This window comes from Magnolia sinica, chromosome 17, assembly GCF_029962835.1.
Source record: "Magnolia sinica isolate HGM2019 chromosome 17, MsV1, whole genome shotgun sequence".
NCBI lineage: Eukaryota > Viridiplantae > Streptophyta > Magnoliopsida > Magnoliales > Magnoliaceae > Magnolia > Magnolia sinica.
In genome coordinates, this window is record NC_080589.1 from 56,032,186 (window position 1) to 56,049,992 (window position 17,807).

At 39.3% G+C, this 17,807-nt stretch overlaps 1 protein-coding gene across 1 annotated transcript; it reads left to right on the forward strand.

Annotated features, from left to right (window-relative positions):
* Nucleotides 1-350: 350 nt before the first annotated feature.
* LOC131230949 (uncharacterized) lies at nt 351-16,478 on the forward strand. Its single transcript, XM_058226972.1, has 4 exons — nt 351-473; nt 14,930-15,144; nt 15,232-15,380; nt 16,200-16,478. The coding sequence occupies exons 1-4, from the start codon at nt 425-427 to the stop codon at nt 16,285-16,287; spliced, it is 501 nt and encodes a 166-aa protein (XP_058082955.1). The 5' UTR covers nt 351-424; the 3' UTR covers nt 16,288-16,478.
* Nucleotides 16,479-17,807: the final 1,329 nt, after the last annotated feature.

Sequence of the window (17,807 nt, forward strand, 5' to 3'; positions counted from 1 at the left end):
AAGGTCACAGATACTTGGACGAAGGGAAAACACAAATATCAGCTTCATTGAAGTTTTTAACTGTAGGCTTTCAATCACCGCTGTGTGGTCTATTTGAGCTTTGGATCTGCATCATTTTTGGGCTCATGCACTAAAATGATCTTAAAAAACGGATGGACAGCGTGGATAAAATATATACATCACAGTGAGCCCCACAGATCCGGGTCACCAGGTAATCCGCGTCCCTGGTCCGGTCTTTTTCGTTTATTCCCCATTAGATGTGGATTTCAAAAATATCAACGGTCTGGATCAATGAATTATGGAGTTCATATGTGCCAAATGGGTTCATCAGGACACTTCATGTCCTGGTGCATCAGGACTCTATGATACTCGCCAAGATAAGAACTGAAAGAAGAAAAGGCTTTGCTTACATTCCATCTTTGAAATGGAGCTGACATTAATCAATCCATCATCTGTTGCCTGCCTCTCCAAAAGTAAGAAAAACCCATCTCATCAAATTCCCTCAATTTCTGAAAAAACATTTTATTTTATTTTTTATCACTGGGAAAATCCTAGAAATGAAAATTGAGAAAATGGTTTTTTTTTTTTTTTTTGCCCTTTCAAGAGTTCTTTAATTGGTTGTGAGAATCTGGTAACTTGCTGGAAATATAAAAGGGGGAGCGTTTGGATGCATTATCAAATTGAATTGCAATAAAGTGGAAAGAACCGAATTTTCCATTACTAAGCTGAAAATTGCAATTTTGTTTCTTTGGACATAGAATGGAATGCAAATTCAATTTTTTGGCAAATTCCAACTTGGTGGAAATTTGCAATGGGGAGCGTTTGGATGCGCTATCCAATTGAATTGGAATTTGCTATTCATATAAAGTGGAAAGAACCGAATTTGTTATTACTAGGCTGCAAATTGCAATTCTGTTTTTCTGAAGTTGTACTTGGAATGAAATGCAAATTCAATTTGTTGGCTATTTTGTTTGATTATTAATATGAGGAAATGTCGTTATTTCTTGTTCGTTCCTCTCCCCATTGGAGTGAATGTTTGCAATTCGATTCACTTGTGCACCCAAACAATTGGTTTGCTCAGCGGGTTCCTTTCGCCTAATTTTGAGACTCAGGCTCACCAGCATGCGTCAAGGCATTGGGGCCCGCATCTGAGATGGTTTGACAATTGGAGCCGTCCCATATTGTGGATGCTATGCTCTATGGGCTGCTGTAAGAAATTTAAGATGGATAGGCAATTCTGACCATTGATAGGTATCGAGAAATGTAGAACATTGTAAAGAAAAATTTCAGTATCTCACATTCCAAAAATTGATGGTTGGGATCATCCTTGAAGCGTGATTATTGGGCTATAGGTTATTTATGGTAGCAGTGCAGACAAGATGGACTAGGGTTGCAGCTCGGGCAGCTTGGGTTGGATTGAGGGTCAACCCGAGATCAAACTGGCCCGAATTCCAACCAAAGTTCTCTATATCCGAACTGACCTGACCTGAATTTGCTCAACCTGAAACAAGCCCGAATTCAGGTCGTGTTGACGTTTTCGAACCCGCACCCAACCCAAGGACCTTGACAACCCAACCCGAACTCGGGTTGGGTTAGTCGGGTTCAGATTGACCCGAACCAAATTGCAGCATTAAGATGGAGGATCACAATCATTGGAACATCTCTGCATTTGGCCCCCATGGGTTGACACATGCTGGTGATCATGAGTCGCAACATGGGCAAAATGAGCTCTTGTTCAGCAAAACGTACTTGTGTTTTCTATGTAGATGTTTGCTAATTCCACATGTGGTCAACAGCCTTGCCAATCCATGTGTGGGCACACAGCTGATATGGAACTCATGTGAGATCTTAGCTTTCTGTCAGGTGAGTTATATAGTTTAGATCTTCTAGCCTTAAGATTAGGCCATTCACACTTCAGGTGGGCCACAGCATACAACCAAATGAATGGATATAAAAAGTTGTGTTGACTATTAGTTTACTCTATACATTGTGTCCCGCCTGAGTGAAAAGGCCTACTAAGAAGCAGAAGATCTGCGCAAAGGCCTGATAACTAGGCCTGGCCTGGGTCATTCAGCATTTCGCCGATTGAGTATTTGGCTGGTGGGCCCATCCCACACCAGCCCTGCCCATCTTTGGATAACACTTATATAGCGGTTTCATCATCAGAATCTATTAGCGGTTTCATCATCAGAATCTATTAATTTGTGTTGTATAACTGTCTATTTGTGTTGTTTAGGTACATAAATATCTTGTGTAATGCCCATCTTTAATGATTAGCATTTTTCTTCAGAAAGTATCTTACCGATCTAGAGTGGTGGCTCTTGTTTTTCCTTTCCCTTCAAATGATAGATTTTAGGAATTTGTTGATTTCTAGACAATATAACCTTGGTGAAATGATCATATTCTTCCTATTCATTTCTCACCAGTGCACGTGGAATAAATGCGTACAAATCCAATCTGTTGAAACTGTGGCCTCTGGAAAACAATACTGATTAAATGGTCTTAACTTATGAATTTCGGATGTTAGCTGAAGAAGTTTTCCTTCTAAGTGTTCATTTCAGGTCATCAATTGGGAGATTGCGATCATCTAAGCAGTGTTAATTTCGGGTTTGCGCTCCTTCGCAGATGGGACCCACACTTTTGGCAGTCCAGATTGGCATGCATGCTGCATCCTGCCATGTGTATGGTGGATGGCTGAATTTTTTATTTTTCACTCCAGGGAATGCATGAATTTGATCAACGGTAGTACTTGCACTAGACTGCAAAGCTTCTATCATATTCAACCATTGAAGAACTTAAGCATTGATCTTGTGGCAACAATAAGCATGTGCTCGATGTTACCCATGATCACGAATCGCATGGTACTAGATTCCCTTCGATTGCAAGTAATTCGGTCATATAGAATAGGGGTTTCCGAAGGACCTCTGCATGCTACTCAACTACATAGGTTTTCCTGTCCAGAGGTTCCTAACCTTCAAGACTTGCCCTCCTCACCATCCATGAGGTGGGCCAATAGCTTCAAAACCATACATTGTGGGCCCCAACTGTCGAAACTTGACTGCCGGATTTTTCATCAGTTTTGAGCTATTGATCCTTGCATGCTAGGGGCCAAAGGGCAGAAGGACTTAGTGGATTGTTTTTCTCAATTGTGAGAACATTTTTATCTATAGAAATAACTAGAAACGATGGCTACATAAGACGGTGGACTTTTTTTTTTTTTTTTAATGGATGACTAGCTTTATTAATGAGAAAAGAAGCATAATGCTAAGGAGCAACATTGCCAATGATGAGTGACCCTCTCATCATTCTGTCCTTAGCTGTTCACAACCCCACGTGTAGGGTCGCAATGTAGTAATAACTCGATGAGACCGAGGTTGAATCCACAGGAACTAAACTTGTATGTATTCTGAATTTAACTAGAACCAGAATTAGAAGAAGATTCTAAAGCAGAAATATGAATTTAAAGGAGTAATTTTGAATAAGGTTAAACTATTAATTGAAAGGTGAGAATTAGGGTGCCAATGATCCACTTGTAGCAATTAGGAAGCTACCTTGCTTGATTCAAGGGACACAACTGGAATCAGAGTCCAATCTTATTCAGTTGGAAGAAAGAGATGGTCAAATCTCTGAATTCCTCATTGATCCGGTTTCAATGGAAGAGAATTATGGAGTTTGGAAGGGATACCATCATCCAACCATGCCTAAGGGATGATGGTGAACAACAGGATTCACCAATTCTATAATCTTAAAGAGGAAAAGAAGATATTCAAAGCTATCACAGACTCAATTGTAATTGCAATCACAACAAACCATTGAAAACTGAAAATATTTCTTAAAATCAACTAGAAATCAATGAAGTTCAAAATAAACATGAATCAAAGTAAAGTAAACATCCCAATCACGCTACAAGCTTCACCTCTTAGCCCTAGCTAAGAGGTTTAGTCAACCATAGACATGATTGAACTAAGAAATTTTAAATAAAACAAAAAGACCAACAAAGGAAGAAGAAGAAAGCTCTTAGACAGCGACTCCACTCCTTTTCTCCACTCCTTGAACCCTAGAAGATGCCTAGGAACGTCCTAGGGACTCCTATTTATAGTTGTGAAGCTCCACCTTTCGCACCGACTTGAAATTTTCATAAACCACCTCAAGTTACGCAATCCACGTTGACAATTCTGCGTGATTTTGGTGGCACCAAAATCGAGTATCTGAAATTTATCGCATATGAAATTGTATGTGTAGAGTACTTAGGTGGCACCGAAATGGCAGTAGGTGGCACTGAAATGGCATTAGGTGGCAACGAATTAAGCTTAGGTGGCACCGAATTTAGCTGTTTTCTTGCTGGACTGTTTCATGCACTTTCGATGGCACTGAAATAGCATTAGGTGGCATCAAAATGTCCTTTTTTTTTTTTGTTTAACTTGTGCTTTTGCAAATCTTTTCTCCATCCTTTGTACTTGGTTTCCTTGGATCTTTGGCATGAGAATTCTCTGTTCTTGGTCTCCTAAGATCCCTCCTTTGCCTTAGTGATTCTTGAGTACTAAATACATGCTTTTAGCATTCTTTTCAATCCAAGCTCTCAGATTCACCTTGCAACACAAACATGCATAAAATATAACATTAAGCAGTATCATGTTCATAAAACCAAGATATAAATGGGGGAAAATATGCAATATTTGACACTCAACATTAGCCTCTTTTCCCACTTGAGAGAAAGAGATATTTGAAGGAGAAGAAATACTAGTTGCCACGGTTCCATGGTAGCAGAGGAATTCTAACTTTATGGCATTAGAGAGGACATACTTGCATTTGACAAGGACTCGATTGCTCCGTATTACAAAGCTTCTGCTGATCACATAGTACTCGATGTCGAATACTACACAACTGACAATTTTGTTTTGTATTGTCATCTCATTCAATGACTTACCTCATTATTATTTGCCTAGGTATCACCTATGCAATTCATGTTGCTTCATGACAGCATCATCTTCGGATCATTTGCTAATTTGGTCTTTGCCAACGTGGATTTCTGATGATGTCAATGGCCCCATTTTCTTATTAGTTCATTTGCCGAATGGTTGCATGTTAAAGAAGATGGGTCTTTCCTCCAATGGATACTGCAAGTGTTGCAAAATTAGGCCTTCGAATCAAATATGGAGCTGTGTTTCCTATGTGCAGTGATCCAAGCACCGATATTACGGGCTGACTATGGATAGCTCATGCACCAAAACTCTCCCAGATTGGAACAATCCTAACTCTTCAACAGGTGGCCAGCAAATGAGCAAATATAATTAAGAAAGAAATATTACAATTGTTTAGTTCAAAAAATAAAGGCCTAAGGTCTTATAGCTAGGATCTTCCAATATGGGGGACTTTTAGTGCATGAGCCATACATAATGCGGGGCACTTATTGTCGGCTTGCAGCATTGAACCATGGGCCCTCATGCAAACTGTAATCCTGAATGCTATTGTACAAAATCTCAGTCCGGATATTGTATAATACCTTGTTTGAGATAACAAGTGCCATGTGGATTGTGTGAAAGAGTGTTTTTTTTTTTTTCTTTGTGAAAAAACTAGACATTGAAGTGGAGTGGAGTGATACATCATTTGGAAGAAATTCACATCCAGGATAATCTACCTATCAGAATAAATGATGGCTATGAGATTTATTTCTTGAAGAAAATTCAGTTTTTTAGTTTCTTTCATCCATTCCATGACCATAAGAAAGGGGGATACATGTTACACCATTTTCAATCGGAAGGGAGATTTCAAGAAATGGAAAATGTTTATACTCCATTGTTACTCAGCCATATCAGAAGGAATACATTTTCTATTGATTCCTAAGATTGGATATAAAAAAAAAATTCTTTAATGAAGCACTCAACTCTAGGAATGAAACTAAAAGAGGTCTTTAATGTGTTCTACCTCCTACTTTTTATTATTTTTATTTTTATGAAGTGGATGGATCTCTCTAAATTTCAAAAAAAAAAAAAACCTGGTTTGGTTCTTTTGCAGAATGATCTGGAAAATTCAAAACCCACAACAGTGGTATCTGCATTAGTTCTGAAAATTTCATGTGGGAATCTAGAAATGGGCCTTTAGGTGTCCACCTTCGTGTTTCATGAAAATTCTACGAGTAGAAATTTGAAAAGTACCCAAAAGATAAGGTGAACCAAGTTTGTATATATTTTTTTTTCCAGCTCTTGGAAATCCCTTTGCATGATATTACCTTTAGGAAAATGCACTGGTGGTTTATTTCATTTGGCGCCTGACAAGTCACACAAGAAGGAACACCATACCCATTGCACACCACTAACTAGCATTCTTGATTGGTAAACTGATTTTGGAGTAAAAAACCTATTGCATTACACCAATGCTTTTCAAAAGAGAAAAGAAAAGGGGGGAAAAACACATGAAAAAGGTCTCATCTTAGAAGGTGGGGATGAAGCTCTGTTACTTTCAATAGGGGAGTGAGAATAGCCATTATGGAAATGTTATATGTTTAAGTGTGGATATGTTTGTATTGGTGGGGTTTAAGCTCCATTACCTTTGGCTTGAAATGAGAAAACCCATAATATATATATATATATATATATATATATGGAGAGAGAGAGAGAGAGAGAGAGAGAGAGAGAGATGATACACTTAAAAATCAACGTGTCTGTATGTATGGGTTAAACTCCATTTCCTTTTGGTTGGAAGTGTTTTCATATGCATATATATGATGCTTTTGTGTGAAAACACAATGATTTTCAGAGTGTTGACAAAATGTACAACTTGTAAAAATGTTTCCATTTTTCCAATTTTGATCCAATTGTTCCATTTGTAGAGCTATTTATTTTATCGCAAACAAAATTTTGAACGCCTCTAATAGAGGAACACATGCTAATCTTCAAAGAACTTATTAGTATCCTCTTTCATTTACGAATCTATCATATCTAGAAAGGAAAAAATCGGATTAGTATTTCATTCAAATATGGCTTTGATTCATCATGAAAGAGGATAGAATGATGTCTCTCTAAAGAAATGTGCTGAGAAACGGTATATGTATACAAACCTTCAACAAGATGGTGCTTTTTTCTTTTTAATCTCTCAAAGTGGTCTCCTGCAAACATATGTGCCATGGATCCTTATCTCTTCATGTTGAATATATCTTAATTTCACTCTTTTAAATACTTCTTTGGTCCCGTTGTCAATAGTGAGTAGCAATTAATTTTTTTTTTAAAATTATTGTATCCATTTTTCATGATGCCATGCATTGATTAAAATGGATCAACCCCATATTCTTACAGCCTTGTAATGGTCAAAATTATTCTTAAAAGAAAAAAAAAAAATGGATCAGCCCCATATTGGCCTATTAGGGGCCCGTACAGAGGCCCATTATAGGCCATTTTTTCCAGGCGTTACGGCCCCGTATCGTGTAATGGGCACCACCATTACCATTATGATGTAGAGCAGGTCGCGGACACATTCATGTCCAAGACGGATCAGAGAAGGCCCGATCAGAGATAGAAGTTATCAAGACCGTCAGAACCTTAAAACAGGCATATCTCGCAAACCGGAATGAGTTACTCGACGTACCATATATGATTTTGGGGTAGGACAAGCTACTTTAGCCAACCAACCCGGCTATTCCAGGTTGCCCACGCCGAATTTGCGAGATTCCATCATATCGACGGTCAAATTCCATGTTTATTTCCATTTTTACTATAAATAGTAAGTTTTAATTTGATTATAACTCTTCATCCGTTGGGCTATAGGAGTTCTGTCCAACATGAAAAGTGCTTAGAATAATTAGGAGAATAACGTGGTTGAGTCACATAGGAAACTTACTATAAAAAGTAAATTTACTATTTATAGTAAGTTACAAATTTCTAGGAGTTTTAGTTTTAGTTTGCTTCTGATTTCTCTCATATTGTTTGGTATCCCTATTTAAAGGGTTGTGAACTCGTTTATTTCAATCAATCAGTCAAATTTCAAATTTATTAGAATTTATTTCTATTTTATTGCTTTATTTCCTCGTGGATTCGAGAAGTCTCTGTGAGGAGTCCAGAGAAGCTCCGTGGATTCGGAGTTGTTATCCTTGAGGAAGACGGTGATCAACCTCATCACGTTCATCCCTGCGTCACATTACATAACAACTACTGTGGATTGGATAAATGAATGCATTTGAGGGAACTTAGGAGTAGCACCAATAAGTAATAAGACAAGGGAAAGTACACTTAGATGGTTTGGTCATGTGCAACGGAGATCAAGAATTGTACTGGTTAGAAGGTGTGAGCTAGTACAATGAAGGCGTTGAAAGTGCAAGGGAAAGGCCCAAAAGGACACGTGTGGAAGCAGTAAGAAAAGACTTGATGACCTATGGTCTAACTGAAGTTATGGCACTTCATAGAGTGGAATGGCTGAACAAGATTCATGTAGCTGACCCCCGAGTTGGTCTACGGCTTAGATGATGATGATGATGATGCATGAATCGTATATACCATGCTCAATTCCTTTGGAAAAAATTTGGGTGATTATTCCACTATGGAATCTAATAAGTGAAACTTCAAGTGTTTACAGAAGCTTCTTTTGTTTGAAGAAATGGTTCATCAAAACAATGAATCATCTATTCCATTGATATGGACACATTTGAGACAACCAAATACTCAAAACTTCCTCTTTTCAATCCTTATCCTTCTTCTTGTCACTGAATATGTCATTCTTACACATTCTTTGTTTTTTCCTAAGACTCTAGCAAGGAAAAATCTAGTAGCTGATTAGTCTTATGTGATTCACTTGTGAAAACTTCTAGATAGGTATCTTGCATCTTAACTGAACTTCTTCTTCTTCTTCTTCTTGTGAAAACTGCTTCTTTTTTTCTTTTTTCTTTTTTTCTTTTTTTTTTTTTTTTTGCTTAAAGAGCGTCTTTCTAGTTCTTTGGATCAATTAGGAGATCCTCGCTTCTGGCAGCGACATAGTAGTTGGTGGTGATCTTGTGTATGGGGTCAAATCTATGTGTTCTAAGAATAAATATTTCAATATCAAGCCCATTGATGTTATTAGTCTCATCATTATCTACCACATCCCATCAAGCAAATCACTTTTTTCAAGAAATATTGATGTTAAAATTGCGCATGAAATAGGATACCAGGGGCTATGCATGCAAAAGATTGGCGGAGCTACGAAATGAAGGCTATCTCATAGAAGGGAGTGATTAAGACCAAATAAAATTATGCATTTTAAATCTAATTGCTTAACTTAAAATAATATGCATTCAAGCTAGGTAAAGCAATTTAACACTAAGGCTTCTAAGCCATTAGTGGGTCCAATCACATAGACTACTAATCATATTCCTATGAAGCACCTAGCCCATATAAGATAGCGCTACCTATCTAATCCTAAAATTCATCTAATCATGCATGCATACATACAATTCATCAATTCATCACATAAGCATAATTAAACAAGTGCTCAAAGACAATCCCAAATACAAGCATGTATAGTGGTTTAATTTCCCTACTCTACTCCTAGCAGATGCACTCAACCCATGAGTGTACCATATTTTACTATTGGATGTTTTAAATCAAGTTCACCTTTAATGTTTACAATCTTACACAAAGACCCGCTCCATCGGACATTTACGTGGTTTTCTATAGGCTTGCCACGAACCTTGGTCACAGTCCAAGGACCTACATTTACTCCCCCTGGAGTCTCTCTCGGAGACTAATACGTACACACCCCATGTCCAGTGGCCTACACAATGACTTTGATTTAGGTCCTACACAAGAACCCAATCAGGTTTAGCAATTCAAACTTTACACTCAATTCTAGACAAGGAAGGAGTGTACATGGACGGTTACCAATGACAACTTATTTGTCGGATTGAGCCCCTTTTGTAGTGCTTTCTCGGGTTACTTGATTGATACTCTTCCGTGCTTCAATCAACTCCCATTGCTCCACCGATCATGACGCCGATACGTTGTCAATGCTTCAGCTCCAAGATTGTCCACCTTGCATGTGATGCTTCTTTCGGTGACCAAGGTGATGGGAGGTTGGGTGAATCTCTTACAACTAATGGAAGGTTGTAATACTAAGGAATTCACTTAGATGGGTCTTCTAAAGGATTTTGACATATGGTATAACAATAAGGTTGGGTCTAATCTCTAAAAAATGGTGTACATTGAGTTCATCTTCAACATTAAGGTTAGAATCCTCATTAGAGTGGTAAAGCTCAAGAAGATTAATCAAATCTCATGAGATTAGAGGCTTGGGGTGTGGAATATGAGTGAGAATTCACCTAAGCTTCTATTACACCAAAAACTCATCAAAATGCTCAAAGACTGGATCTTCTAAATAAAGGAATCGAGATCCAACGGTCATAAAATGGGCAGAAACGGCTAGTCTTCGATTACACCGAATTAGACAAAGAAGTTGTTGGACAGACTTGGGCACTTTCGGTCACACCGAACATGGTCTTTGGTGGGATCAAATATGACATTCGGTTGCAACTGAATTACATGGAATTCTGCCATAGCATGTTGTCTTGTTTTAGCTGATTTCGGTGAGAGCGAAGGTGGGATCGAAGGTTGCTGAAATTGTGCATATTTTCCAGCAACTCTGAACATCTAAAGCCAATATAAGGATGATTAATTAAGGCTCATATGGCTTAAGGGATGATCAATAAAAGGTTTACCTATTAGGGTCAAGATCATCCAAAGGTTTAGGTTGTTTTCGGTCAATGGTTAGAGTCATCAAGGCTCCTCATATACATATTGTTTGCTCCTTGATGCTCCACATTCACTTGTATGTTCAGTTTTTAGCTTTCAAAGGCTCAACCGACTACATGACACATGGACTCACGTGATTGACAAATAAGGTGCAAAAATCATTGCACTAACATATGCATGACAGCTAACCACTTGCTCTAAAAGCTCGAACTAAGCTTGAACTGATAGAGTGTGGTGAATCAATCCCTTTATCTCATAGCCAAGGTTAGGCCTTCGGCCAAACTCCCCTCACGGGCCTCACTTCAAATAGGCTCACTTCATATGGGTCTCACCTCACATGAGCCATCCACATCACACGGGCCACCCAACCCGAGTGTGCCCCCGCTTCACACATGCCACCTCACTCGAGCCCAATGTGAAAATACCCCTGCATTAATCATACTCGGTGAGGAGTCGAACACGAGACCTCCCACTCTAATACTAAAATGGATGCAGGATGAATGTCCTAGACTAATATGCAATAGCAAGATCATAAAACAATTCAATTCAAGTAACTAAAATACAAAATTCATGCTTTTCTATCACAAATTAAAAAAATTAGATTTACACAAAGGCATAAATTTAAACCACAAACATCTCACAATGCACATAGCTATAAAATATTGTTAAGAAAAGCCCTATGGGAAGTAAAACTCCCTATCTAGCATAGGATTCACCCACATTCATATAAAAGACATGCGGCAAGTTAAAAGATTTAAAGGTATAGGGTTGTCTGGTTATTGCAGGGTAGTTTTGAATGGATGAGGTTTGGATTGGAGGGAATTAGAGTGCGGATGGCTAGGTTTAGGGAGGATAGAATTGGAGAATTAGGCTTTTAGGGTTAGGGTTTGAAATTGGGATTGGAAAATTCAGGGGTGTTGATATAGGATGGGGGAATTAGCTTTTTGGATGGCTAAGGGTGATGAATTTGAAAGATGAGAAATTAGGGATTTGGGGAATTTGGAGATTTAACAGATTGGGGCTAATTGGAATTCCAGGTTTAGGGGTTTTAAAGAAGGGGCTTTTTCGGTTTAGTGTGTGAGGTTTGGAGAAGGGAATGAGGAAAGAAACAAGGGAAAAGAGGGCCCACACATGGTTGACCATACGGACGCACATGCGTGCGTGCAGACGTGGGGAAAGAGAGAGAGGGGGATGTTTGTTGATGGAAGAAGAAAGGAAAAGAAAAGAAAGAATATGACGAGAAGAGAAGAAAGGATGAGAGAGAGGATATATCTACCTTGAATAAAACAAAAGAAAGATACTTGTGGAATCACTTCACGTGGGGTCTCACACCCTCTCCAATATTTGGAGATGCAAGGAGGCTTTCTTATAAAGCCATGAAAGAGTTCCTTTTTCTTTTTTCTTTTTTCTCTCTAAAACAAGAGTAAAAATGTCAAACACCAAACCACACCCCCCCATAACTTTTATATTCTCATATTCAAAAATTCCAAAAATGCCACTCCAGTTTAAATAAAGTGGTCCACTCAATATTAAGCAATCTAAAACACTATTGACCAATCTAAAATGTTCAACATGTCCAAAATAAATAATAAACTAGAGAAATAAAAAAAAAAACCGAGACACATAGAGTTCAAAATCTGGTGGTCCAAAAGACCCAATGGCCCGATCACCATGATCTGACGATCCGATGGGCTAGCAGACGGAATCCAACAGTCAAAATCTCCAATAAAAGCAACCCACATGCATCTTCCCAATATGGAATCTTCTAGATGCACAAACTATGCATGTGGGGTCTTCCATGCAGCTCGTTGGGCCCCACGTAACAACCGTCCAACCATAGTGAAACTGGGGCCTCAACTCCTCCATTGTTAGACATGATAGGATGATGCTCTGATGTCCTAATCAATTCTCCCCGACTGAAAAGAATTCACCACTAGCGAAATACGATTGTTGAAGCGCTCGAGGAGGTCTGGGTCCAAACGACGAACTTTGATTCCGTGATCCACGTGCTATCCAATGTTGGCCTGTTCTTCCACTTCATGAGGTACCTCCGGTATCCTCCATATTGGGTGGAAACCGCAACGTGATCTAGAATATCCTCTATCTCTTCTCTTCGTTCAAATATAGATGGTGGAGAAGGTGAAGGATGGGAAGAGTCAGGCTCGGGCCAGAGGCTTCGAGAAGGGTCGGAGTCATCACCATCTGGAACAAGGTGAGGGTTTGTAGGAGGGCTAGTGGATGAGTTATAGGTCCATGACAAGACATAAGGTCTTCCACATTGAATGTGGGGCTAATGCCCATTCTTTTCAATACTTGATAAGGACCTGCACTACGGGCATGTAATTTTTTCTATGGTTTCTTGCGGAAACCGCTCAGTCTTTATGCGAACCATGACATAATCACTCACCTGAAATTCTTTAAATATGCGGTGAGAGTCAGTAGTGATCTTATATTTCTCATTACTTGCATTAATCCATTTTTTTTAATCTCGCGATGCAAATCATGAATGTGTCGTGCAAATGCATCTCCGGACTCCGATGGCTTATGAGAGATAGACATGGGCACAAGATCTACATGCTTCCTAGCTTTGTAACCATGAACGACCTCAAATTGACTCATGCCTATGGACCTGTTAACAGAACTGTTATATGCAAACTCAGCTATAGGTAACACCGCATCCCAGGTCCTAATATAGTCTCCCACAAGACAATGTAACAAATTACCAAGACTTCTATTCACCACCTCCGTCTGACCATTACTCTAAGGATGGTATGCCGACAAGAACTGAAGCTTCGTTCCCATCATGTGCCACAGTGTCTTCCAAAAATTAGCTCACGAAACGACATCTCTGTCAAACATGATGGACTTCGGCAAGCCGTGCAAACGAACCACTTCCCTAAAGAAAATGTTTGCAATGTTGCATTAAATACGAGACATTTGAGTCGGTCTGTTTTTATATAAGAAAAAGAAACAAACATGAACAATGATTAGATTGATGATAAAATAGGATCCCATGTGGCGAACGATGATTCAATTGATTAGGAAGAAAAGAGAATACTTGGTTCAGTTTTCCTCAATTCCGAAAAAAGAAAGACAGATTGATCAAATACTATTGACCCTAACTCTTAATGATCATTTATCAAAGATGATACATATTTTTGCAGCATGCTTCTGCCCCTAGTGGTATGTAATGGATGGACAATCTAGATCAATGATACATTGTCCCACGCGTCAATGAAGATCTTTGTAGGCATTGGTAACATCCATATGAGGGTGGGGATAGTAGCATTTTGTGTGTACACATGCACATGTCATGTGTTTGTTATTGTACCCTCATGGTTCCATGATTTTTTTTCCCCTTTAGGGCCTGTTTGGATTGGTGGGAAAAAAAAAGAAAGAAAAAGAACTGAGAAAAGGAAAATGTCACATTAAAGGAAAACTGCAGAAGAATAAAAAAAGACTTTTCTTTAAGTTCAAGAGTGGAAAAGGAAATGGCCCTTTATAGAGGGAAAGGAAATTGATTTCCTCAATCCTCCCCCCTTTCACAAAAGAGGGGAACCATCACATTTGAGGAAACTAATTCCATTTCCTCACTTAACTTTTTTTGGTTTCCACCAATCCGAACAGCCTTTTAGTTTCTGGTAGTTTATGGCTTTGAGTCATTTCCTACTAAATCCATTGTTGAACCTGCCAGTGAGGCACACATGTTTGAGATCCTGGCTGTTCATCACGCTGGACCCACTGAAACTCTTGCTAATCCATTCACAAGGTGTGAAACAAAGTTCAACACAGTTCAAAATATAATAATATTGACCAGAGATGAAGTGCATATGTGTGGCTCATCTAATGAGCAGACTGGTCAGAATTTTGGGCCACCAAACAAATGCAGTGGGTCCTGCTTGATCAACGACTTGGATCTCACAAATGTTTCCTCCCCAGGCAGCCTGTGAGTAGCCATCATATTTCTCTTCCCTTTTCCTACTATATTGCAAAAAAGACTTATTTTAGGACTCTCAAAATGCCACAACCTGTGCTGAGCAAAATCAGAATTTTGAATTGGCCTGGTCCAACCAATCCAAAATCAGGCTGAACACAACCCGACCCCTGCAAGTTGACAGCCATAATTACTTCTGATTGATATAATTATAGCCTTTAATCTTATTCTTTGAAGTTAATAGAGAATAAGGAGAGCTTATGTTGTTGTTGATGCCTTGAAGCAATTAGGTACTGCAAACCCAAGTTCCAAAATGCCGTCAATGAACCCACAGTTCGGTCTCTATGTCACCTGAAGTCACATGAACAAAGAAGAAAGAGATGCGTCGAATCTTCTGCATTACCGGAAACAGCCGCTTCAGTTGTAGTTGCAGCTGTGGCTGTGGGTGCAGCTGCAACCCTGCTTACGAGGAGAACAAGAGCTTCCGAACCCGTCGACGTGGGTACTGATTTCATCATGAAAAATGTTCAAAACATGGCTACCCAGACATCTATTCTGACTATGCTTCTTTTTTTCATTAGACAGAGCTCGTTGAAAATTTGTGAAGATTGCGGCGGTTCTGGTATCTGTTCAGAATGCAAGGGAGAAGGTTTCATACTAAAGAAACTAACAGAAGAAAGTGCTGACAAGGCGAGAATGTCCGCCAAGAATATGGCTACTCGATACACAGCTGGGTATGCCCGAGATTCCTGTTCTGTTCTTCTTCGAATCAACCCATGTTACTAAAGAGGCACTATATGGGGCTGCCTGTGGGTCAGCTGGCTCAGTCTGCTTTTGAGGCGGGTTAGGGCTTGGGCTAGAAAAGTGACTCATTTAAGTAAATGGGTCAGACTTGTTGAACCCTACCCTACACAGCCTGCCCATATAGGTTATCAATGGGCTAGGCCAGATGACCTGACCTGACCAACATCCATAACAGAATAAACTAGAAAAGAATGGATGATTTATTCATATGTGTATGCATGTACAGATTAGGCTACGCTTTGCGTACCCTTAGCCTCATATTCCATTTTCAAACATGAGTCGGGTCATCGCAAGTCGGGTCTGGCCGGGTCCAACCGAATTGCATTTAAATGGGTTGGATTGGGTTGGGCTTGGGCTTGATGAATTTTAAATTGGTCAGGTTGGGCCACAAGGTAATGATTCGTGGTTTGGGTTTGGGCTAGAATTCATGGCCCAATTAGGTAAGGGGACCAGCTTGGGCTGATCTGACCCGGCCTGAACCCAATCCATTGCCACTCCTAATCTGATTGTTCCCAGTACTGATCAGTCCTTCCCTAAAAATACACATGTTCGGCAATCTTAATGTTCATGATACTCTTGGGGAAACCTTTTTTGGGCATGACAGTCCATGATACTCTTGGGGATGAACAGTTTGGGCTGTGGAAGATGGCCTGTCCTGCATGATTTCTGCCCAAACAAAACAGTTCCGTCTTCATTCGGTCAAGCATACATTTTCTCGGTACTAAAATCATCCTTCTGGCTTCTATCAGGCTTCCAAAGAAATGGAGTTACTGTTCAAAATGCACTTCTGCTCGGTCGTGTAGTACTTGTGGCGGACGTGGGCGGGTAAGTGCATAACTAGTTCTTGTTGCATCTATGTTTGTCATTCCAGTAGAGACCCTTGATTTACTGAAGAACACAAATTGCTCAAATTCAAGTTGATCAACAATGATCTTATTTTTAGATGTTTATGTATATTCTCCAAGTAATTGCAATTTTACCATGGAAAGGCTCTTTAAATGTTGAAGATAGGAGAATATTTACTCTTACCTTTCTATGGTTTCAAATAGGTTGTGTTTGGATGCTCAAGTGAATCGAATTGAGAACATTGAGTTTGATCACGAGGAAGTTAAGAAAACTGGGCATGTTTGGATGCCACTAAAAACTTGTTTTTATGCATTTTTTTTCTCTCGACAGGTGTGCCGGCAACTGTTGGAGTCATACCAATGGCTAAAATAAAATATGAGATTGCATCAATGTGTTTTTCTGTGACAGTCGGTCTGATGAACGGTTCATATTTTTGAAAACATCTCATATTTTGATGTTTGAGGGGTGGTCAAGCAAGGTCTCGCTAGCCCCATTTTTTCGAAAACATGGGAATGGAGCAAATTTAAAGAAAAATCAAATATAGGTGGCATCCAAACACACCCTAATGAATTTTCCAAGTCTTCTTGATGAGGAATGGGCCTTGAATTGTGATCATGTTTCTTTCAGGTGCAACTTGAAAGTAAGGTAATTGCAATTTAGAGCCCATATTCTCATTATGGAATTGTGGATGCTAAGTAGAACTGGAGGAGGCTTGAAATGTGAACTAACAAGGATTCCTGTGGAAAGTGGAGAACTGCGGATTCCAACAGCAATTTTTGTTTTTTGTTTCGAAGGGTAATTTTCCATGAAAAGCTTGGAAAGGGAACCCCATTTCAGTTCCCAGGTCTTCCACCTTCCCCTTCCCAAACGCCCTCTTTAGTTATATCCACTTTGGTGGCTAGTAATTGCAATTAGACTCAATGATGCATCCAAACACGCACTTAAACACTGTTATTTGCAACTAAAGAGAGAATCCTGCCCTTGTAAAAATAATGGTAAAAAGGAATGACCAATAAGATACACATTATTTTTATGATTTACAATGGATTCATTCCCAGATTAATCTGTGTGCCATAATGTCAAATTTCTAGAAGTATGCAAACTAAAGGTTTGGTTTACATCATACATTTGCGTGATTGCGTATAAAATTTAAGTTATAAGATTTGTTGATGGGGATCTCCCTAACAAGTCTTTTTCCGATCTATCGTAGAGGGTAGAGATCTCAAGAGAGAACCTCTAACCTTTGGTTGGCACTAAGGATGACACAATTTGTCCACTCAAGTTAAATGGATGATGATGATGGAGGGAGGAGGGTGAACTCTCTCTTTTTTACTTTTCTCTCTTCATGAAAGGTTGACATCCAAGGGGGTGACACTCAATTGCTCTCTTCCTAAGGTTTTCCCCTTCTGCAATAAGATTTATATATAGAGGAGAGGTTAGGGTGTTAGGAGAATTTTAGTCATGGTGGAGAATTCTCGTTATGGTAATCCACCGCCTTACAAACTTTGGTG

Excerpts from the sequence above, each read along its gene's own strand:
- LOC131230949 (XM_058226972.1), top strand. The coding sequence starts at position 425 with ATGGAGCTGACATTAATCAATCCATCATCTGTTGCCTGCCTCTCCAAA. Across the intron at positions 15,145-15,231 it reads GAGCTTCCGAACCCGTCGAC|AGCTCGTTGAAAATTTGTGA; the intron begins GTGGGTACTGAT and ends TTCATTAGACAG. Across the intron at positions 15,381-16,199 it reads GCTACTCGATACACAGCTGG|GCTTCCAAAGAAATGGAGTT; the intron begins GTATGCCCGAGA and ends GGCTTCTATCAG.